This window comes from Sturnira hondurensis, unplaced genomic scaffold (assembly GCF_014824575.4).
Source record: "Sturnira hondurensis isolate 20B ecotype Veracruz unplaced genomic scaffold, ASM1482457v3 Scaffold0009125, whole genome shotgun sequence".
Lineage (NCBI taxonomy): Eukaryota > Metazoa > Chordata > Mammalia > Chiroptera > Phyllostomidae > Sturnira > Sturnira hondurensis.
Genome location: NW_028081756.1, coordinates 482,903 through 506,964, shown reverse-complemented (window position 1 = coordinate 506,964; position 24,062 = coordinate 482,903). Strand labels below are relative to the sequence as shown.

At 47.7% G+C, this 24,062-nt stretch overlaps 2 protein-coding genes across 3 annotated transcripts; one reads left to right on the top strand and one right to left on the bottom strand.

Moving 5' to 3' along the window:
- The first annotated feature begins 1,731 nt into the window (after positions 1 to 1,731).
- Positions 1,732 to 12,812, top strand: RBP3 (retinol binding protein 3). Its single transcript, XM_037056658.1, has 4 exons — positions 1,732 to 4,908; positions 7,036 to 7,226; positions 9,027 to 9,169; positions 10,814 to 12,812. The coding sequence occupies exons 1-4, from the start codon at positions 1,804 to 1,806 to the stop codon at positions 11,230 to 11,232; spliced, it is 3,858 nt and encodes a 1,285-aa protein (XP_036912553.1). The 5' UTR covers positions 1,732 to 1,803; the 3' UTR covers positions 11,233 to 12,812.
- A 6,171-nt stretch (positions 12,813 to 18,983) lies between these two features.
- On the bottom strand, positions 18,984 to 22,941 carry ZNF488 (zinc finger protein 488). 2 transcript variants are annotated; one of them, XM_037056659.1, is made up of 2 exons: positions 22,922 to 22,941; positions 18,984 to 20,331 (listed from the first exon to the last, which is right to left on the bottom strand). In XM_037056659.1, the coding sequence occupies exon 2, from the start codon at positions 20,176 to 20,178 to the stop codon at positions 19,189 to 19,191; it is 990 nt and encodes a 329-aa protein (XP_036912554.1). In that variant the 5' UTR covers positions 20,179 to 20,331; positions 22,922 to 22,941; the 3' UTR covers positions 18,984 to 19,188. The 2 variants fall into 2 exon arrangements, with proteins under 2 accessions (XP_036912554.1, XP_036912555.1); XM_037056660.1 differs by lacking the exon at positions 22,922 to 22,941 and adding an exon at positions 22,854 to 22,868.
- Between the last annotated feature and the right edge of the window lie 1,121 nt (positions 22,942 to 24,062).

Sequence of the window (24,062 nt, the reverse complement as noted above, 5' to 3'; positions counted from 1 at the left end):
ATAGTTCCAGGCATCTCATCCTGAGACTGTATTTTAATTAAGAGTCCAGGGGAAACACATTCCTCCAAAAGAGACTTGTTTCAGTTAACCTTCACAGCTACCTTTCCTGATCCACAGGCTCTGCCTGGGGCCAAGCAGTGTTGGGAAAGTATCCTCAGAAGACCAGAATGCTCAGAGCTGTGATTACTCATATGAAGTGGAGCAGAAGGACCAGTTTTGCAGTGGGGACTAAGGAGGCTTATTATTATTATTATAAATCAGGCTCATTTCATTGGCTGCAAAAGGTGGAGTGATGTGACCATATGTCACTTGGGCATTAAACAAATCCTAATGAGCTAAAAATATGTTTCTTTTAGCTAATTGACCTCTTTGGCCTTCATAAACCACTTGGTAAACATTCTCAGATAATGATTTCCAGAGAGCAGATTGTGGCTCTCAAGTATGCTGTGAAAGACTTCCACCTTCGTCTCCTAGGCCACCTCCTCTGGCTGCCTGCTGAGGCACACATGTTGCCTGCCTGCTGTCTGTACACCATACGAAGTGTGTGTTGGAGGTGACAGAGAGAAGTGAGAGGAACAGATCCAAGCCACTTTCCTGGTTCTGTCCTAGGGCACTTTCCCAAATGTGTGATTGTGATTTGAGTGGTAGTTGTCTCTGAGCCATAGTTGTCTCATCTGTTAAGGGGATGTTAAGTGAAGGAAACGCCCAACCCTGGAGGGATAACAGAGAAAACAAAGGGCTTCTAAGCTGTAGGCAGGACCCACATCACCTCTGTGTGAAGGAGTAGAGACTGGGAACATGAGGGTGCAGCAGTTGATTCAGCAGTTGATGCATGTGCTTCATGCAGGTGAGGAGAGTGATCTAGATACCAGTGAGGCCTGGGACCACAGGGACCCAAGCCCTCTACTCAGTTCTCCCTGTGAGCAGTGGACAGTGGACCAAGCTCTCAACTAATATAAGGATGGATGCTCCTCAGGTCCAAACTAACTTCATCTGACCTGGAATCACTGGATCCATGATGTCCTCACTCACCAAACCCCCCACTGAGGGTTTGGACTAGACATGTCATTCCTATCATTTGAAAACTGTTGGGAGGACCACTTTTGTTCTGTGGAGGCATTAACAGGACATAGGAATAAACTTCAAGCCCCGAAGTTCATGGGGCCCTAGGACTCAACCTCTGCACTATCTGAGGAGATGACCTTACAGGCTTCTTCTCTCCACCCCTACATCCTCCCACTTACTAAACTGTTTCTTCAGCTGTAAAACAGAGTTAATATCTAATAGGGAGACTGTATCAGTAATTGAGTGCTTCCTTCTTGCTTGATGTTGTGAAGAACTTTACACATGTTTTCTCACTTAATTACACGATAAGTGATTCCTAAGTCCACAGAGCAGAGAGTGGCAGAACCAGACCTCCAACAAATTCTCCCTAATTCCAGAGGCATGAATTACCCAGTGCAGTGGGCAAATGATATTTACTTGCAAGTTAATAACTTCACTTTGCAAGGAATACTGTCAACCTATAAAGTGTGGAGCACAGTGCCTGCCTATGGCAGAAACCCAAAATAAATGGTAGTTATTCAAATTATTGGGCACAGAAGTGACACAATGAGATTCAATATAGCTTCTGGGTCAAACCACCCCTTCTGCCCAGCCCTCAAGGCTGATGAGCTTGAATTAGACAGGATTAAAGGCTTACTGGAGGTGGAAGCTGCACCTCAACTCCCACATTTAGCCTCAGGCCTTCTGTCTGACAGCTGAGAAGGACAAGGAAGGAAGGCAGCCACACAGGGCAGTGCTATGGCCTTGCCCATGGTCAAGGGACCTTTGTGCAGGAGCCAGCCCTCCTGGTTTCCCATGAAGAGAGAATGGGCTCTGCTCTTGACCACGCTGCTCTTTGGCCTGGCTGGCCCCACACGTCTCTTCCAGCCGAGCCTGGTACTGGATATGGCCAAGGTCCTCTTAGATAACTACTGCTTCCCGGAGAACCTGATGGGGATGCAGGAAGCCATCGAGCAGGCCATCAAAAGTGGTGAGATCCTGGGCATCTCAGACCCTCAGACACTGGCCCGTGTTCTGACAGTCGGGGTGCAGAGCTCCTTGAACGACCCTCATCTGGTTATCTCCTATGAGCCCAGTGCCCTCACAGCTCCTGAGAAAATCTCAGCACTCACCAACCTCACACAAGAGGAACTGCTAGCCCAGTTGCAAAAGGGCATCCACCATGATGTTCTGGAGAGCAACGTGGGCTACTTGCGGGTGGATGACATACCAAGCCAGGAGGTGGTAAGCAAACTTGGGGACTTCCTGGTGGCCAATATCTGGAGAAAGCTCCTGGACACCTCCGCCTTGGTGCTAGACCTCCGACACTGTACTGGAGGCCATGTTTCTGGCATCCCCTATGTCATCTCCTACTTGCACCCAGGAAACAAGGTCCTGCATGTGGACACCATCTATGACCGTCCCTCCAATACGACCACTGAGATCTGGACCCTGCCCCAGGTCCTGGGAGAGAGGTACAGTGCTGACAAGGATGTTGTGGTCCTCACCAGTGGCCACACTGGAGGAGTGGCTGAGGACATTGCTTACATCCTCAAACAGATGCGCAGGGCCACCATCGTGGGTGAACGGACCATGGGGGGTGCCCTGGACCTCCAGAAGCTGAGGATAGGCCACTCTGATTTTTTCCTCACTGTACCTGTGTCCAGATCCTTGGGGCCTCTTGGTGGGGGCAGCCAGATGTGGGAGGGCAGTGGTGTGCTTCCTTGTGTGGGGATACCAGCTGAGCAGGCCCTAGAGAAGGCCCTGGCCATTCTCACGCTGCGCAGGGCCCTGCCAGAAGTCATGCGACACCTGCAGGAGGCCCTGCAGGACTACTACACCCTGGTGGATCGTGTGCCTGCCCTCCTGCACCACCTGGCCAGCATGGACTTCAACACGGTGGTCTCTGAGGAGGATCTGATCACAAAGCTCAATGCTGGTCTGCAGGCTGTGTCTGAGGACCCTAGGCTCCTGGTACGGCCCATCAGGCCCAAAGAAACCTCTTCTGGACCTGAGGCTGGAGCCGATGACCTACCAGAGGTGGCCCCAGCAGTACCAGAGGATGAGGTTGCCCGGCAGGCCCTGGTGGACTCTGTGTTCCAGGTGTCGGTGCTGCCAGGCAATGTGGGCTACCTGCGCTTTGACAGATTTGCTGATGCCTCTGTGCTGGGGGCACTGAGCCCATACATCCTACGCCAGGTGTGGGAGCCTCTGCAGGACACAGAACACCTCATCCTGGACCTGCGCCAGAACACTGGGGGGCCATCCTCTGCTGTGCCCCTGCTGCTGTCCTACTTTCAGGGCCCTGAGGCCAGCCCTGTACGCCTCTTTACCACCTACGATCGCCGCACCAATGTCACCCAGGAGCACTTCAGCTGCACGGAGCTGCTGGGCCAGCGCTACGGCTTTCATCGCGGGGTGTACCTGCTCACCAGCCACCGCACCGCCACAGCTGCTGAGGAACTGGCCTTCCTCATGCAGTCACTAGGCTGGGCCACGCTGGTGGGTGAGATCACTGCAGGCAGCTTGCTTCACACCCACACGGTGCCCCTGCTGGAAACCCCAGAGGGTGGCCTGGCACTCACAGTACCTGTGCTCACCTTCATTGACAACCATGGTGAGTGCTGGCTTGGAGGTGGCGTGGTGCCTGATGCCATTGTGCTGGCTGAGGAGGCCCTGGACAAAGCACAGGAGGTTCTGGAGTTCCACCGCAGCCTGGGAGCCTTGGTAGAGGGCACAGGACGCCTGTTGGAGGCCCACTACGCACGGCCAGAGGTTGTTGGGCGGACAGGAGACCTGCTACGAGCCAAGCTGGCCCAGGGGGCCTACCGCACAGCTGTGGATCTGGAGTCACTGGCCTCCCAGCTCACAGCTGACCTGCAGGAGATGTCTGGGGACCACCGTCTGTTGGTCTTCCACAGCCCAGGTGAATTGGCAGCAGAGGAGTTGCCCCCACCACCCCCTGCCATTTTCTCTCCAGAGGAGCTCTCCTATCTCATTGAGGCCCTGTTCAAGACAGAAGTGCTGCCTGGCCCACTGGGCTACTTGCGTTTTGATGCCATGGCTGAGCTGGAGACAGTAAAAGCCATTGGGCCACAGCTGGTGCAGCTGGTGTGGCAGAGGCTGGTGGACACGGCTGCTCTGGTTGTTGATCTGCGCTACAACCCTGGCAGCTACTCCACGGCTGTGCCCCTGCTGTGCTCGTACTTTTTTGAGGCAGAGCCCCTCCAGCACCTCTACTCTGTCTTTGACAGGGCCACCTCGACAGTCACGGAGGTATGGACCCTGCCCCAGTTGGCAGGTCAGCGCTATAGCTCCCACAAGGACCTCTACATCCTGATGAGCCACACCAGTGGGTCGGCAGCTGAGGCTTTTGCTCACACCATGCAGGACCTGCAGCGGGCCACAGTCATCGGGGAGCCCACTGCTGGAGGGGCACTTTCTGTGGGCATCTACCAGGTGGGCAGCAGTCCCTTATATGCCTCCATGCCCACACAGATAGCCCTGAGTGCCAGCACAGGCAAGGCCTGGGACCTGGCAGGGGTAGAGCCTGACATCACAGTGCCCATGAGTGAAGCCCTCTCCACAGCCCAGGACATAGTGGCCTTGCGTTTGAAGGTGCCCACTGTGCTACAGACAACCGGGAAGCTGGTTGCTGATAACTATGCCTCCCCTGATCTGGGGGCCAAGATGGCTGCCAAACTGAGCCATCTGCAGAGCCGCTACTCCAGAGTGACCTCTGAAGGGGCCTTGGCTGAGATGCTGGGAGCTGATCTGCAGGTGCTTTCTGGGGATCCACACTTGAAGGCAACCCATATCCCTGAGGACGCCAAGGATCGCATTCCTGGGATTGTGCCCATGCAGGTGAGATACAAGGGAGACACTTGGCCCAGCACAGTTCCAGGAGGGAGTTGACAAGTTGTCTGTATATTCAGGGTTCTGTGTATAGTACAAGACAAAGGCTTCTGGATTTTTATGTTTAAGTTTTTATCAGTCTCATCTTTCTCTCTCTCTTACTCTGTCGTCTCATCCACTCCCATGCTCATGGGGTCCCACAGGAACTCAGTTTGAAAACCCCTGTTACAGAAGGAGCTACACTCCTATCAGGGTATTTTCAGGGTTTCTCATTGTCAGTGGTGGAGAAAGAGGTCAGTAAGTCACATGAGATCCCAGTTTCCACCTCTGGAAATGTGGCCTTTCTGTTAATACCACCTGCTTGCCTCAGGGGTCTGCAATGTGTGGATGAATCAAGGGGATGGAGACAGGGAAGCAAAGCAGGCCCTGGCCTCACAATGCTTTGGAACTAAAGCATGGAGCCTGGACAGACCCTGGCTTGATCAGGGGTGGCAGGGCACAATCAGGGGTGGCTGGGCACAGCTCAGAGAACCACAGGAATGAGTTTTCTTGGTTAGGTACTGATTGTCTTCTTCTCCCCTTCGATGAGGCAAAGCACTGCACCCTGAAGGAGCTGTACACGGTGGGCATGTGGCCAGATCCAAGGGCCAACTGAATGGGAAATTCTGAGCGAAGCTGTGTGGTCATAATATTTTAAGTTTTGGGAAACACTGAAAAGGTGAATCAGTGCTGAGGAGTTTTTTGGCTGCTGCTGGGTGGTTGAGGGCAAGTTCTCCAGACCAGTGGCTAAGGGAAGCCATTAAGACTCACCAAACACTCCCATCAGGTGAAAGCTCCATCCAAAGCAGGATGTTCAACATCTCCCCACACCTTTTACCGTCTGTGATTTCACTGCATAGTCAGGGAAGTTGGTCTCTTGAGTTCCCTTAAAAGCAGGGCCTAAGACCAGAGTTTGAGGATAGGCAATTTACATGGAAGGTAGTCACTGCAGCAGGAGTGAAGGAGCAGGTAGAGTGGGAGCAAAGGAGGACAGCTGCCAAGCAGGTACATTATTTGTTCCATAGGACTTGGACAAGTGTGAGGAATGCCTCCCAGAGCCACCCTCTGCAGCACATGTCCTCCATTGGCTGAGGGCTCTCCTGGGGCACATGATTGCTCTGAAACTCTAAGGAAGCTTGGAGAAAGTTCTGAAGTGGAGAGTAGAAAAACACAGGGGTGTGCTGGAGGCAGGGCCTTGTCAGATGGGGTCCAGTTGCCACTGAAATCAGAGGAGGGCTGAGGGCACAAAAAGCATCTACTGTGGAATTAGTCTTCTATTTTACAAAAACAGAAACTGAGGTCTAGAAAGGTACAGAGGACAGTGGTCGGTGATCAAATAGCTTGTTACTGAGGCTGTGTGTCCCAGGTAACAGTGGTATCCTGATGGCTCCTTGCCCTCAGTCCAGCTCACAGAGTCTGCAGCCTTCTAGCAACCCTGGAGAAAAAGGAGGAGGCCCAGGCGTGTAGGGAGAGCCTAGAGCTGCCAGGACAGCACTAGGCTCACAGTGCCTCCATATTCAAATTGGGGGCTAACTCCTTTCCAGTCTAGTCAGAGTTCACAGTTTGATGTCACATGTGGATTCAGATTCTGTCTCTACCACTTGGCTATGTGACCTTGGAAAAATTTATTGAATTGCTCTATGTTTCAGTTCCTCATTAAAAATATGGGGATTAATCGACTCCTCTACCTTCAGGGTGGCCATGAGGCTGATGGTAAGTGCTGCAAAGTGCTTAGTACAGGGCCAGGCTCAATAGCTAATGTTGTTTTTCCCTGTCCTGAGGTGAGGGGGTATGAGGGCTCAGGGACATCAAGAAGTATCTGGCAAGGTCAGGGGACACAGAGTGGAGACAATGCCTGGACCTTTCAACTCTAGACACCAGGGCACAAGGATGGTACACATGAGTGTTCTTGTAAGGAGCCTGCTGACCATGTGTGGGACTATTAGAAAAGGTTCTGGTACCTACCACCTCCCTCAGAATTCCTTTTGCATACTCTTATTATTTCTCTCAATATGAAATAAATCTTTGGTGTCCACTTTCCCAAGCTTTAAATTCTTCTCCTCTCCTGACTCTCAGCTGGATCTCTCAATCTTTCAGATCCCTTCCCCTGAAGTCTTTGAAGACCTGATCAAGTTTTCCTTCCACACTAACGTGCTTGAGGATAACATTGGCTACTTGAGGTTTGACATGTTTGGAGACTGTGAACTGCTCACCCAGGTGTCAGAGCTGCTGGTGGAGCATGTGTGGAAGAAGATTGTGCACACAGATGCCATGGTTATTGACATGAGGTCAGTGGGCCAACCATCCGTGGTTCTTGGCCTGGCCAGGGTAGCTGCTGAAAGACAGTCAAAGTTAAGGGCCTAGTAGAGAAGAAAAAGGACCCTGGGATACAGGATAGGATTTGAAAGGACTAGGTCATTTGGCTATCAGGGGTTCTGGTTTAATTGGCTGGGTGGGACCCCAGCACTGATAGATTTTTAAAGTTCCCCCAATGGTTGCAATGTCCAGGATGAGAATTACTGAGCTAATTCAGTGGTCCCCAAATGTGCCTGATTGTAGGACTCCTTGGAGAGGGAGAGGGAAGGAAGACATGAAGAACACTGATTCCAGTGCCCCACCCTAGCCTTACTGAGTACAAAACTCCAGGGGTGAGGCCCAGTGGTCTATATATTTGAAATGAATCATCCAGGTCTTTCTGATGATCAGTCATGTTTGGGACAATTAGGTCTCCACCTGTGGTTGTGGCTCACATTATACAGAATCAATCTATGACCAACCTGATCATAAGAATCATAAAGCCAGAGTCCCAGAGAGAGTTTACAAGTTAGCCTCTACTGTTGGGAAAAGAATTCTTTGCCTTACAAAATTATTTTTGGAGGGATGTTTTCAGCTAGTCACCTCCTTCCTGCTTCTGTAAAGGTGTGCCTGGTAAGTGTGTTTCCCTCCTAGAATAGGATCATGCTTCTCAGGCTTGATCAGGCTTGCCTGGGAACCCTCCATGGCAAGGGGAAGGTCAGGCTACCAGACAGATACTGCTGGAACTGGTTAAGATGGAGCGTCCAGCTCTGGTGGTTGGCTCGCAACATCCCCAGGGTTCTTAGTCATGGCTAGGTTGCTTTGAATCTCGGCAGCTGGTTCTCCTCCTTGGCGGGGAAAAAAACTGTTTCCAAGGCCCTAGTGTATGTGCCCAGAACTTGAGCTTAGGGGCTCCTGTGTGACCTCTGATTTCTTCATTCTTCAAATGCTCTATTAAACATCTGAACAAACTGCATGCTAAGTCCCTATCTGCTTAATTGTGCCATGCACATTTTTTTTTTTAAAGGAGGCCCAGCCTACAGGTGTACTTTGTTTAAAGACCCTTCCAATCTGAGGTTTAGAAGTTCAGATGCTGAGATCATGGGCCCCGAACCCAGCCAAGTCATCCCAGACCATCAACCAGAAGAGGCTCCTAACACACTGCCAGCCCTGCACTCTTTGTTTCCCAGTTGAAAAGACAGGGGTCCAAAAGGATGGTGACATGGGGCATATCTAAATGGCCTAGGATTGGTGCAGTCTTTTTCACTTCTGATGCAGTTTCACAACCCTGAGCACTTGGCCACATTAATCGCCTCGTTAGGACACCTCATCTAAGACACCTAGTGGGTTTTGTGAAAATATTTAGAATGCAGCTGGGAGGACAGTGTTCCCAGGATGCGTTCCATTCACAGAAAGCATGGGTACAGGGGAGCAGTCCATGGTCAGTAAGTAGGAAAATTTATCAAGAAGTTCCTGACGGTAGGACTTGTCAGAGCCTTTAATGTAATGTATACAGTTAGTATCATACATTTTATTACTCTGTGATCAGAAGAGGTAGGTTTGGTCTGCAGTATATTCTAAATGAGTTTGACCACAAAGTCTCTTTCCTTCAAGAGACTGTACTATATTCTAGGGAACTCCATCCAAGGAACCCTGTAGGATGAGGAAAGGGCACTAGACTGAGGCTGTCTGGAATTAGAACCCTCCACAGGACAAAGATATAGACCTCCCAGGGGGCACCAAGGACCTCAGTGTGAGCTGTCTTCTCAGAGGCCTCCATTCCCTTCCCTCAGGTTCAACATTGGCGGCCCCACATCCTCCATTTCTGCCCTGTGCTCTTACTTCTTTGACAAAGGCCCTCCCATTCTGTTGGACAAAATCTACAGCCGGCCCAATGACTCTGTCAGTGAGCTCTGGACACACACCCAGCTAGCAGGTGGGTGCAAAAGTCTTTTCCTTCCTGTTCTCACTTTAGAAGTTTCTGGAGAACTAAAGAAAGACAGCTTGGGTTCAGGTAAAAGTAATAGTAAAAGGAATATAAAGTCTCTATCCTATGCCATGCACTTTGCACATATGATTCTTTTTTAAACCTGTGCACTCTCTTTTTTCCCTTTCTTTTCTTAAAGATTTTTTGTATTTAGTTTTAGAGAGAGGGGAAGGGAAAGATAAAGAGAGGGAGAGAAGAATCAATGTCTACTGAGTAGAATATCCTGCCTAATATCATTCAACTAATAAGTGAAAGTGCCAAAATGTAAACACTGGTTTGTCTAAAACCAAATGCCTCCATTCTTCCCACTACAACCATCTACCTATAAGACAGATGCAGAACCAGAAGAATCCCCTTGCCAATCACCAGATCCCATAGGGTTTCTAGTGTTCCTCTAACCTGAACTCTCAGCAACAGCTCAGCGCACCTACCTAAATTAAGTTCTGATGCTGACAGGGCTTCTGTTACCTGCCCTAGACCCAAAACAGGGACCAGAGGAGCAGGGAAGGCCCCTGTGCTTTACAGAGCCATGGCCTCCCAGTTTTGTTGCTAGTGGATAGCCTCATTGCATCCCACTTGCCCAGTATCCCAAACCAAGGAATTTGCTCTCCCATCAAAAACAGGAAGTTGGGAGGCAAATAGGGGTGCACATATAACCAGAAAAGCACCCTGAAATTTTCACTTGTACAGTTCCTTATCACATTTGGAACTTCCAGCACACATGTTCAACAATATTGCAAAATGTAAATAAAAATCAGAAGCAGGTGAATTCTAAATTCAAATAGACATTTAAGACCAGGAGTTAAAAATAGACTCAGATCTTCAGATCATTGGGTCCTAGAACTTTGACGTTCCATATGGGAGCCTCTGAGCATGGAAATGTGGCTCATAAGATTTGTGATATGTAAAGTATAAAGTGAATGCCAGATTTTGAAGACATTTTATGAAGGAAAAGAATTTAAACTATGTCATCAATAATTTTATTAACTACATTTTTGAGATAAACATATATTTGATATATTTAGTCAAATAAAATTTATTAAAATCATTTCATATGTGTCTTTTTACCTGTTTAATGTGGCCACTAGGAAACTTAAAATGACAACTGTGGCTTGAATTCTGGCTCATGTTTCACTTCTTTGGATATCATTTTCCTGCAGGATTGTTGTCAAGTCACAGATTTGGCTCTTTTGAGGGCTCAAGGTGAAAAGATATTTTGGTCTGGTTAATTTTTGTTATTAATTTCTTTTTATTTTATAATTAATAAAAAATATTAATAACAAAGAGAAAATGTACAATTTTTCTTTCCTGAAAAAAAAATCAAGCCTTTTCCCATTATTTGGTGAAAAAAGAATCTGCATAGAGGTAGGTGGGCTGGGAAGTACTTCCTGCTCAAGATTAGGCACAAGCTCTTAACCCCATTTTACAGATGCAGAAACTGAGGCTCAGGAAGGTGAAGTGACTTGCAGGTGGGTGCAAGGATGCGGAACTAAATGTCAGGCCCTCTTCTCTGTGGGTCCAGGCAATATAGAGAAGACAGGTCTCCCATGGGATGACTTGACAACCTATCTTGAAGTGTCTTCTCATTTGCAGGTGAACGCTATGGCTCCAAGAAGAGAGTGGTCATTCTTACCAGCAGTTTAACGGCCGGCGCGGCGGAGGAATTCACCTATATCATGAAGAGGCTGGGCCGAGCTTTGGTCATTGGGGAGGTGACCAGTGGGGGCTGCCAGCCTCCACAGACCTACCATGTGGATGACACACACCTTTATATCACCATTCCCACAGCCCGTTCAGTGGGGGCTACGGATGGCAGCTCCTGGGAAGGGGTGGGCGTGGTGCCTCATGTGGCTGTTCCTGCGGAGGCAGCCCTCACCAGGGCCAAGGAGATGCTCCAGCACACTTTGATGAGAGCGAGTTGGGGACCCGGCCTTCAGGGCCCCCCAGAGGGCGTCCATGGGCAGAGCACTGTGGTAGGTGGGACCTCTGGGCCACACACCAAGGGAGCTTAGGTCGTTGGTTTTGCCTGAGGACCCAGGGTGCAGAAAAGGGGCCTGCTGAGCTCCAGTTAGGCTTAGAATTGTAAGTACCCTTGGAGCTCATCCACCTGGTCTTATCACCACTGTCATCATCCTCTCTGTTTGGACACCTGGGGAGCTGACATTCTCAGTAATAATTGTTTTGCAGCGGTGCAGTCCAGATCTACCCCCAGCCATGCTTCTTAATCACCAGTCCCTGGTCCTCATGCTGTCAGCTAGAAATCACAGCTCTATCCAACCGAGTTCTATGGTGAGTCACAGATGCCAGGACCATGTGTCAATTTACATTTTTCATAGCCACATTTAGAAAAATAAAAAGATGCAAGTGAATTAATTTCAATCATATATCTTATTTAACCCATTATATTCACAGCAGTATCATTTCAACACATACTCAATATAAAAATTATTACAAATGAGATGTTTTTGTACAAAGTCTTTGAAATCTTACAGCACATTCCCATTCTCGCGTGCTACATGTCTAGTGCTCAGTGACCATGCATAACTGGCGGCTACCGTGTGAGACAGCACAGATCCAAAGGGCCCACCACTCCCCTAGAACACTGTCCTCTAACACTCCTCTCACTCTTCCCTTCCTGCACCTGCACCTCCCTTGTTAGAACAACTCTCCCACTCTGTCCCAGACCATGTCTGTCTCCACCATGCAGACATGGTGCCTGGTGCCAGTGGCCTATGCCTGTGAACACAAGTGGGTATCAGGCTGCAAGTCTTCATCTTCCTCAGGTGGCAGCCCTCAAACACTCGAAGAAAAGTCCAGGTTCACTTAGAATCCTCTCTTCCCTGTCCCAGCCCCTTCTAATTCAGTTCTACACAGCAAGTCTACCTTTCCTTCACATGTACCTCCCATGCCCTTATTCTCCATCTCTGCCAACCCTCCAAAAGCTCAGGTGCCATGCAGCATCCTGGCATGCTAGGTTGCTGCTGAGGCGAAAGCAGCCCTGGGAAATGGTCTGAGCACCTGGCCTGTTCATCCAACTACAGCCTGTTACTGCTATCTCTGGTGACCAGGCCCACTCCTAGCAGGATGAGAAGCTTTTAGCATGTAGACCTCAATACCTCCTCCAAAGGGGCAACCTAGGGGAATGAGGTGCCTGGATGTCCCAGGTGTCCTGGGAGTCATGTAACCTTGCTCCACTGGAGTCACTAGAGACCCAAAAGTGATAGACCTTTAGGACCCTTCCCAAAGTCATGGTGGGAGTGAGGCCGGAAGAGCAGGGTGGACCCCAGCTCCAATATGTCTGATTGAGGATGAGTACTGGTGCCTTCTGGCCTTCCTGCATGTTGAATCCAGGCAGCATCTACCATAAACCACTTCCCCCAGGGCACTGGGCTGACTTTACTACACAATTTTGACCTCCCTGGACCAAAGAGAGTTGTGGAATCTGGGCACACTGCTGGGCTACCAACAATACCAAGGACTTTTGACACTGGAAAACGGAAACATCTCAGTCCAAACAGGACAGCCCAAATGGAAGGCAAGATTTTACCTCTTTTTCTTCTGCTAAATTGAAATAAGTTTAAGTGCATGACTGGATTTTAGTACTATTGTATACTGTGATCTCACCTTTTTCTTCATTAATGTTCAGGCAAATATGTGGCCCCTGATAGGCTTACATTCTTGGGTTCTATCTTTTCCCACCTCTCTTCTTCCTTCTCTCTCTCTCTCTCTCTCTCACACACACACACACACACACTCACACACACATACAAAATGCAGACACACAAGATAGAGATCTGGGCCATTACTTGGTGATCTGGGCCACTTCTGACTTTCTCCTCTCAGCTCCCTGTCTACCTACCCTGTACCCACACAATCATCAGGACCCAAGAAAAGTTATCTGAATTAATAGCCCTCTGTTCTAGTCCCACTTGCAATCTGTCTCCCTTGTCTTGGGGTCCTGGATCTATGTGTAAATCCCCACCACAGCCTCTTGTCTCATCTCTGTGCTTCAGCCTCCAGCCAGGGCTTCTGCTCTACCATGCAACCTTTTCATGCCTCCCCCTGCTTGAGTACTCCTCAAGGGTCCCACGGCCCAAGAGTGAGAGGGGCTGGGCCAGGCCATTGTCTGCCTCCTGTCCCCCAAACCTAGCAAAGGGCTTGTGATGTGTCAGGTTTTCCATCCTCTCTAGCACCCCCTTGCTCCCCAGAACCTGCTCTGATGTCACCTGGTCAGATGAAGGTCTTGATTTCTCTGTGTACTTCCAGTCCCCTGAACACCTCTGCCAGAGTGCTTGTCTCTCTTGTATCATTAGTATTCCCAACTGTTCTGTGGGGCACTCAGGGATAGAAACTTAGCTTGCTTGTATCTGCTCCTCCAAGCCCAAACAAGCTTGGCACCTGGCAGGAAAGCTCAGCATAAATTGAATGAATGAATGGATGGGTGGATGGATGCATGGATGGACAAACAAACAAATGAACAAATGAATGAATGGGGCCCCTCTTTACTGAAAAGGCATTATTATGTGATGCAGGTATTCAAGGGGTTTTATTTCTCTGGCCCTCCTGGAAACATGGTAAGGAGGGAGGTCAACCAAGAGCAAGAAATGAGGGCTGAGGTTGGCCCTTTCTCTCTCCACCCATTGGTACTGGAGTGGCTGTAGAACTCCAGATGGGCTGTGTTGCAACAATAGCAACTCAGACCACATTCTGGGCAGCCAAACCATGGGGTCATTATATGGATAAAGAATCACATGGCATGCTGAGTCCATCTCTCCCTTGTGCACCATCCTAGTCATATCCCAAGTGGGTCAGGCCAGTCACAGCAAGTGGTGGAGGCACAGAAGATATGGGACCAGATGTGAGCAGCAGAGGATGGGGATGGGGCACAAGGCTAGGGTGAGTGGGATAAAGGGAAGTGCCTCAGAGTTCCAGGGACCCACATCAAAATATTTCCTAACAGGAGCAAGCCACACCTGTGCCAGGATCTGTGTAAGTGGAATAGTAAAGGAATGGTGACTTTCACCATCAGGACCCTTGCTAGATACCTGACTCACTCTCACCCTAGGAAGCCGGGGCCAGACACCTACCCAGGAAGGAGTGTGAAGGGGTCCCACCTGCCAGATCCCATAGGTCTTTTCTTTTCAGGGAGGGCTGGAGCACCAGAGGAGGGGATCAGTTCTTCTCCCATTTTACTCTCCTGCATCTGCCCACATGTTTGTGGGCCTCAGTTATCTACACAGCTTTAGTGCAAGGAGAGGACACAGCTCAAAAAGAAAAATGATGCAGTCCAAATTACACTGGTAGACAAGGAAACCTTCCCCTCGAAGTCCCCACTCTATGGTGTCCATCTTGCATTTCCTGGCCCCTGAGGATTAATGCCACTTGGCCTAAGGACCTATTTATTGCCTTACTGAATAAGACAGCTGGTGCTAAAAATAGACTCCTAATCCAAGCAGCTTAGAATAGCAAGGGTATCAGAGGCCACTGGCTTCCTGTCTCTTGCCCTGGAAAAACACAGTATGGCTGGGAAAGAAAAAATTGAATTTAGTGAACCCCAACCCTCTTCCCAGCATGCACTATCTCCTCATTCCACATTCAATACTGGTTTCCAAAAATTATTTTCTCTTAAGAAGTGGCACAAATCAAAACATGTAGGAAAAGTGAGTTTATTTTCTATAGGATTTATAGCCTGCTATGTAATCTTAGACTTCCTACATGATTTTGACTACAAAAATAAAAAATAAAAAAAAAAACATCATGCAAATAGCCAGAATGAGTTAACCATTTTTCTGAAAAGAAATGGCCTGCAGGAGAGGCCTGCTACCTCTAAGGGATGCAAGCACCTTCCAAAATAAGGAAGGATGCATGGTCCACCTTGAGACAACTGCTGGGTTGTCTTTCACCCTAAGGAGAATTCTCTTCCTGTGCCCAGAGGGATAGGGCTGTATGGATGAGGTTATATGGTGCCAGGCCCAGCACCTGGCCTGTTTGAAGACTGGGATCATAATAGAGTTAAGGATATCCAGCTGGTGATTCCTGCCTCTCCTCATCACCACCATCATTAATATGCTTCCTTAAGTCTATGCATTTCATTTTGGCCACCAGTCCCTGAGTGGCCAAAGACCCAATACCATGGGAGAGGTAGATGAGAGGACAGAGCCTGTAGGAAAATAGTGGTAAAGACAGCAAGGTAGCATGGGTTCCCTTGATGTTAAGAGGCTACCTTCTTAGGTGTGGATTGCTCGGGAGCTTTCACTGAACTTGGGAGGCAGGAAGGAAATTTCCAAAAGACAAGTTGCATATCAAAGCCAAAGAATTGGAGTGCAAAGAAAATTAAATATGATATAAAGAAGTTAAGGAATGTGACAATTTTTAGCCAAGAAATGTAGAAGAAAATTCATACCTGCTGATGTGATGTTTTGTGGCAACACCACCAGCCAACCCTTAAATGGAATAGAAGGTGACAGAGAGAGGGCAAAGTCATGATTAAAAGTGACTACTCTTCAGTAGAGAAAAGGAGGGCAGGAGAAAAGAGTGAATTAACACAGGATTCAACTGCCAAGAAGACTTTGGGAAATCAGTAGTGACAAGTAGTAACTGTCACATCAATAAGTTGCAAAGCATCACCTCTATAAGTCATCTTTCAGTTTGTCAATTTAAATGTCTTCAAAGCAAGTTGCATTTACCTCAGTTTTTACCAAAATAAACTCCATTATCAAAATCAATTTTTATCAAACTAAATGCCATCTTAAAAATCAAGTTGGGTAAAGATGTTTTGTTATGCTTCTTCATAACTTGAATGAATTTAGTTAGCTTAAATTTATTTATTTTTCATAACATCTCCCTTGGTTTTGAATGCTGTGGTTCCTTGAGGAGTGCAGCAGGCCAAGAAGACTCACAGACTGAGCTCTCATAGGAATTTCAGGAATCTTGACCTTGACCTCACCACCACTTGCCCTATGACACTCTATGTCCAGCTTATCAGTGGACATAAATGCTTACTGCTCTAAAGTGAGGGAATGGACTAGAATTCTACAGTCTCAATTCTAAATTTCTATTTTTGTCTTAGCATAATGCATTTATGCCTCTCAAAATGATTTCAAAGAAATTATGAACCAATTCAATAAGCCAGAGGAGGATGGCCATGCACACAGTTTGACAGATCTCAAAACTCCTGTGAGAAGTTGATTTGAGGTTTGTCAGGAGCAAGGCTGGAACCAGGCATTTCATTCATTCCTTCAACAAATGAGAAAAAGAAGATGATCAAAACTATGAGCAGTAAAATGACTACAAACTCACAACTATCAACAACCGAACCTAAAAACAAAAACAAAACAAACTAAGCAGAAAACTAGAAGAGGAACAGAATTACAGAAATGGAGATCACATGGAGAGTTATCAGTGAGGAGGCAGAGGGAGGAGAATGAAGGAAACGGTACAGGAAATAAGAAGCTTAATTGGTAGATACAAAATAGACAGGGGGAGGTTAAGAATAGTATAGGAAATGGAGAAGCCAAAGAACTTATATGTATGACCCATGGACATGAACTAAGGGGCAGGGGAATGCTGGCAGGAGGGGGGTGCAGGGAAGAGGGAAGTAAAGGGGAGAAAAAATCAGACAACTGCAATAGCATAATCAATAAAATATACTAAAACAAACAAAAAATGCCTATTGAACAACTGCTATGTGCCTACATTGTTCTAGCTGCTGAGGATACAGCAGTGCACAAAGCAGCAAAAATTCCCCACAAAACTTACATTCCATTGATGGAAGACACAGTAAACAACATAGTACTCAAGATAATAAAAAATCCTAAAGAGAAAGGCAAAAGAAATGTATGTGTGTGGTGGGGAGGTAGGGTGCAAGTTGAAATCAGTACCTGGTCCTAGTTTTCAAACCATTCATGATGACACATGAACACACTGAGGAGATGCGTAGTAGGTTAGAAAGAATATGAGCTCAAAATGAGGAAGGAGATCCTAGGGTCTTGTTTTTGTACCCACGGTCTTAGGAAAGTCAGTTAACCTCTTGGAGTTTAGTTTCTTCTGCAGTAAAATGAAAATTAAATGTCTACCTGCTGGGTATGACATGTGGATTAAATGGTGTATGTCAATGCATACTGTGGAGCCTCAGGTTCAAACCTTTTCTGCTCCACAGGGCACAGCAGAGGAGGGAGGTTCCTTGCAGCTTCAGACTGATTTGGGCACAGCATCCCTGTGGGCAAATTCTGCCCCCACAAAGCTCCCAAAGGGGCTGGCCTGCAGATGATTCCTAATGTCTCTCAGGGAGAGGGATCCTCCAAGATTCCCTGTGAGAATGGAGGTGCTCTGTTGGTGCCTGTGGGGTAAAGGACCTTGGGACCATAAACCACTTAGGAGACAAACCTTATCTTCCTTGTAGGGGGACCACCTCTGCCCCCTTTCTCTTCACTCTGCTTGCCCCCCCCCGCCCCCCCGCCGCCGGTGGATGACTAGTTAGCCAATGACAGTAAGATTCCTCAAAAGAGGGATGACCTAAGATGAGCATGGTCAGAAAGGGGCCCTCCAGGAAGGACTTGGGGGACAATAGAAAAAGGGAGTGATGGACCCTTGCCCCTTGGCTTTGACATGGCCTGAGTACCCATTCTGTCAGCAAGAAGTCTCCTAATACCTTGGCTGCTTTACTTTCCCTGCCTGACTTAAGCCTGAAACAATGCTTTAAGCCCAAAACAATGCTGGAGGTGGGTGAGGCCCTGTGCTGGACAGGGTGGGTTCCCTAGGGCAATTAGGCCTAAGAAAGAATGCATAAAATCCTATGAAACCTACTTTGCTAATACCATCAATTTAAATGATAAGCATCCAAGAAGGAAGTGAGTTTGTTCCCCAAAGTTTTACAACCCTTTAACTATCTGACCCTGACTCAGAACAAGCCCTCATAGTTCTTTGAATTTTATTAATTAATTATTTATTAATCATTTCTGCCTGACAATGATTGATGAACTTTACATTTACACCCTGTATTCCTGTGCAAATTGAACCCAATAAAAGCCTGTCAAGGCAAGGGTCAGAGTGCTCTCCTCTTGAGAAGCCACACCATCCCTTTTCCTCCACAGAACTCAGTAGTCCATGTGAATTTGTCTCATCCCATCCATAACGCCTTGTACCCTAGGAGCCAGGATCTGCATCAAGACTGAGACGTGTTTGTGTATTAGGACTCGCCCTCTAGTGCTTTAGCATAACCATGAGGGTAGAATGAACTGCATAGCCCATCAGTTCCAGAGAAAAAGAGCATGGACCTAACTATGTGACCTGGAGCCAAGCCAGCAAAAACCAAGTCAACCACAGCTGACCCACAGATCCCTTGGTAAGAAGTAGGTACTCCACGTTACTTGCCACCTAGATTTTGTTTTGTAACAAATCTGGATCATTATAATACATGTTATTTACACAGTGCTCTAGGCACTGTGCTGGCCATTTTCCTTACATCTTTCCATATAACCCCCTAAAATGTCTCCCAAAACACAGGTGTCATAAACTACATTTTACAGATGAGAAAACTGGGGCTCAGACAATTAAAGCAATTCGTTCAAGGTCAGGTCTAGTGTTTAAAAGGGCTAAAACTCAGATCCAGGTTTGTCTGCACCCAAAGCCCATGCTCTGTGCCACACTTGGCTCCATAAGGAGCAAAAGGAATGGAGAGAGGAGCAGGACCCCCAATTCTTGAAGCTATTAGAGATACTTTCTGCCTAGTAGCCCCAATATCCTGGGTTAGCAAAACACACCATTTTATATAATTACTTTATTTATTTCAAAGCATAACACAGACACTTTTGCTAATTATGACCAAGCTGTTCATCTAGGCAGTCCATTGCAGACAACTTCACAGACAACTGCAAATTGTCTTTTCAAAGGAAGCCCTGGCAAACCATTTCTTTGTCCTTGCCAAATGATCGACACTGCACTTAGAGGTTTGTTCCACAGCCAACCTGTTAACTGTGAGAAGTCATGTGCCGAGAGAGATGGTGGCGCTCCCAGAAATACTCATGACAAATGGGGCATGTGAGTGCCTCTTCTGTCAGCTTCTTAGAATGTAGGTCAGGCCCTGCATGTTTCTTTTTGTGGTGGGACCGCATATGAAAAACCAGGTCTGAGGTCATGTGAAAGGAGAGGTTGCACTTTGCACACCAGTTCTGGGTGGATAAGCCTTGGGAAGGGAACATGGGTGGCAGGAGGGCCCAAGAGGCAGGGGAAGGTGGTGACAAGAGTGTGGGTATCTGGGCCATGGCATGGGTAAGCCACAGTGTAGGGGTACCCAGTAGAGCACTACAGAGGTGAGTGTTCTGTGGCAGCATTTGGAGGTTCCAGAAATCACCCACCAAAAGCTTAGAACTGGAAAGCTGACCCCAACAGGGAAAATCTCCCATCTTGATGAGTCCCAACAGCTCCCCCATGGCATCTGCAGGTCTGCTTGCATGGAAAAGAGAGGCTGACCCAGGTCTCCCTGATAGATACCTGGCTGGTTTGCTGAAGGCACTTCTCTGCTCCTGTGGGGCTCTGCTGGGCCATGCAGAGAAGACTGTACTGCCAGCTGGTTGGCAGTACATCCCCGTCCTGGGGATGTCCTGGGTTAGCTGCTGAGGGGCAGGCTGGCCTGTGAGGGCACCATCCTCCCTATCTTTGACTTGTCTGCCCTGTAGCCTTTCCTTGAGCTGAGAGACCTCCATGAAGGTGCTCTGCTCCTGTTTCCAGCACACCTTCTGGGCCAATGACTTTCCCAGTCTAACCTTCCCTGGGGGTGTTACCAGTGCCAGCTCCACACTGGTCTCAACCTGGCCACTCCTGCTGATGGCACCCTCGGAGCCCGGGAAGTTTGCTTTCTTCAGCTGCATTGGCTTGCAGCCCTCACTTTGCTTGGGTTCACTAAGCCACTGACTATTTTCAGATAAAAGGCTATGCAGAATCCCCTTCTGAGCAGCCATGTTGATTAGCAGGGCCTGGGGCAGCTGAGCAAGGCGTACACTCCAATTGTCATCTTCAGGGCTTTGGTATTCTAGAGGGCTTGGCCCGGGTAGGAGCTGCAAGATTGGAGAGCCCCCTGCTGGTTGGGCCAGTAACACTTGAACCACAGGACTCTGCAGAGAAAGGAAGCAGCAGGCAGTGAGAGAGGTGCTCTTCACTTGTTGTTTGCATTCAAAGAACCCTGACTACTATAGATGCCACAACTCACCCTGTCCCAGAGTTCTATGCCACATGCTTTCACCTCCAGGACTCCAACCAGGAGGAATGACTGCACTGTGCAATGCTGCCACCCAGAGGCGTGGCTCACTACTCTCTCCACACCTGTCAACACCCAGGCAGCAGCTGCTGTATTAATGGAGCACACATCAACCAGCCAGTTCTGATTCTGTTGACAGCTCTAACATGTTTGGACGCTAATTTAGGGAAGTTTGCATTCCTCGCTACACAGCATGCCAATTTCTTCCCTGAATCTTTAGAAGTGCCAAGAACTTTAGGCACCTGGGGACAGGAGCCCCTTCAGGTAAACATGTGTGGAGAGATGGAAGCTGAAGCAATAAATATCCAGGCATGACAGGGTGGGTCTGGGGCTGTGCCTGGCTGCCCCCTATACCCCATACCTGGGGCACGGGGTACAGAAGGCAGCCACCTCTCTACTTGGCCCTACCCCAGGAACAAGTGAGGGTCTCTCCTGTCTTTGCTTGCTGGAAGTGAAAACACTTGGTTATCCTCACACACTATTCCACTTTATTTCTTTCTGCTCACCTGGCAACTGTCAACTGTCCTCTGTGCCCACCTGCTGGACATACTAAGGTAACAAAGCTTCCATTTTTCTCTTGAGGCTTCAAGGAGAGATATATAGTGGCCGTTTGCAAGGGTGGCACCAAGGGGGAGAGGGTGGCACCAAGGGGGAGAGGGTGGCACCAAGGGGGAGAGGGTGCCATCAGCCTTGCTGGGGAGGCATTCATTCTCACCTTTCTGTAATCAGATCCATCGGCAAGTTTTAGAAATTGGGAAACCCATTTTCAAGCACCCCACCTCAGCTGGTGAGTAATACTGCTAGGCCACAGTTGACTGAGTGCTGCAAGCTTTCATCATTAGAAAATATTTATTCCCAGGCCCATAAAGACCCTAAGAAGTAGGTGGCTGAGCTTCTTCATAGACGCCTCCATGGGCTTTTTATGCATAAATACCATGTGTGCTCATATCAGCTCTTTCTTCTAGCCCTGCCGCCTGCCCCACATAGAAAGGAAGCCCAGACACTCTACCTTCCCTCTATCTCAGTGGCAGGAGTCTGTGATGGGTATTTTGTATATGTCACCTCCTTCCATCTTTGCCCTTTTTCACAAATGGCCATGCACACAGTTTGACAGATCTCATCTTTGCCCTTTTTCAGGGAGGACACGAGTTTTGGAAAGCTACACACCCTGGTCAATGTCCCCTGCCAGTAGGAGGTGCAGCAGGGGTTGGAACCTATAGGGAACTGATCTGCCTGGCAATGGCAAATGTAGCCCAGCCCTATTGGAAAACCCATAGGAATGTGGTGGCACACAGGACACCAAACCCACGGATCAGCCTTCCCATGGGAAATCAGGTCTGCATTGTACCTGGGCTGCTTTGAAACTTGCTCTTGCTAAAACTCCCTCACCCTGAGCTGAAGCAGCAAATGCTTACTGCATATCTTTAAAGTAACTTCCTGAAGTCTGTGCTAATTCTCCCAAGGATTGAAGTATAACCAGAGCAATTACTCTTATTGTTCCCTTGCATTTGCAACATTTTTTCCTTGTTAAGCTGTAGGACATAATCAATAACATCCTTTCCTCTGTTATCTGTAAAAATTAATTACCTAAAGCAAACCTAAGCATAATGAATGAAAGCCTTCTTTCATGTATGCTATTAGAAAGCCAACAAAAGCTTGTCAAGGCAAGGGTCGAGGTGCTCTCTCCTTGAGAGAGTGTCCAAGTCATCCCTTTTCCTCCACAGGACTTTGGCAGTCCATGTGAATTTGTTTCATCTCATCCACAACACCGTGGACACTGCTGGCCAGAGTCCACATCAGAAACCCTAAAGTGTGTCCCCAAAGCCTGATTTAATTGAACTACCCATGTCACCCTCACAGTGCCCTGGTGATAAGCACCAGGTCCAAACTGTGCTTCCAGTAGGATCTGAGACTTTCTTAACATACCTTCCAAACTAATTCTTCAAAAAGAATGAGGGTGAGATAATCAGAGATTATCACTGGCCAATGTTCAAAAAGAGTGAGGGTGAGATAATCAGAGATTATCGCTGGCCAATGTTTCTTGAAGAGGCAGAGGCAGCCATATCAGAGCATTACTGAGTTCCCCTGAACTGACTATCCACCTCTCTCAGCCTCAATTTCTCATCTACAAACTAGGGTCGAGCTAAATTATCTCCACAATCTTTTTCAAATCTATGAGTGCATGACTCTAATTGGGGTGAAGTCAAGTCTCTCCATTTCTCAAAAAGTAACTGATAGGCTTGAAGCTCTATTGCTGTGCTTCCATGAGCTCTACAAAGAAACACATGCCCAGGCCCTGGCAGAGTGGGTCATTTTAGTTGGAGCATCATTTCAAGCACCAAAATGATTGCAGGTTCTATTGCCAGTCAGGGCACATACCTAGGTTGTGGGTTCAACCCCCCACTGGGGTATGTATGAAAGGCAACTAATCAATGTTTCTCTCTCACCTCAATATTTTTCTCTCTCTTTCTCTTTTCAGCCCTCTCTCTCTAAAATCAATAAAAAATATCCTTGGGTGAGAATTAAACGAAATAAAACAAAAAAACACATACTCATGTATACTCATACCCTCACACATACACATACACACATTTACATACACTCACACTCATACATTCACATATACACAGACACTCATACTCAAATACACATATAATACACACACACATCTCTGCATCCCCTTCTCTCTCTTTCCCTCAGGTAGTTCTCTAGATGATATTTTAAAACTATCATCTAGATATATTTCCCAAGCCTGGACAAGAGCCTCCCTGCTGGACAGGTGCTTATCACCTGGTGCTTATCACCTGGTCATGCTGCACCCCAACATCCCTCTGTAGAGAGCCCCAGTGGGCTGCCTTCACAACTCAGACAATCTTTGCCAACCACAGCTGTGTGGACACTGTTGCCAGGACTGTACAGAGTGCCCTGAGCCACAGATGCGACCCTCTTTTCATCACTGAACTTTTGGATATGTAGTCTTACTACAGGATGGAATATTTGTTACCAAGCTCCTTTATGATCTAAGAATAGAAATCACTGTTTATTGACTACTTAAGTATCTACATGCCTTAGGCTTAATCACCTTACTTCATGGCATTTTCACAAGACCCATATGAGGAAAGTTGCATGTCTCAACCCAAGTGCCATCATCCTCAATCTGCCAAATACCATGTTGCTAAACTCAGCACTGCATTTCAGCTTTTCAAGACACTGTGGATCTGGATTCTGCTAACTACTGTGTTAGATATCCATCCAACGTCATCCTCCATCAATGCTGCAAGACAAATTTCAATAATGATAAGGGGAAGAAAGAAGACAAGGAAATGATATAATATAAAGTAATAATGAGGAGGAGAAGGAGGAAGAGCAGGAAAAAAGGAGAAGAAAAGGAGCAAATAAAGATACTGACTTTTGGAACTAAGAAGGGTGGAAATGGGAGGGAGGGGGAACACAGGGGGTGGGATGGGATGGGAGTAATAGACAGAAAACTACTTGAAAAATAATTAAATAATTTTTTTAAAAACTGACTTTTGGCATGACTCCCAATCTTCCTGAGGGTCACTAACTCTCACTCGCTCTCACAGTAGT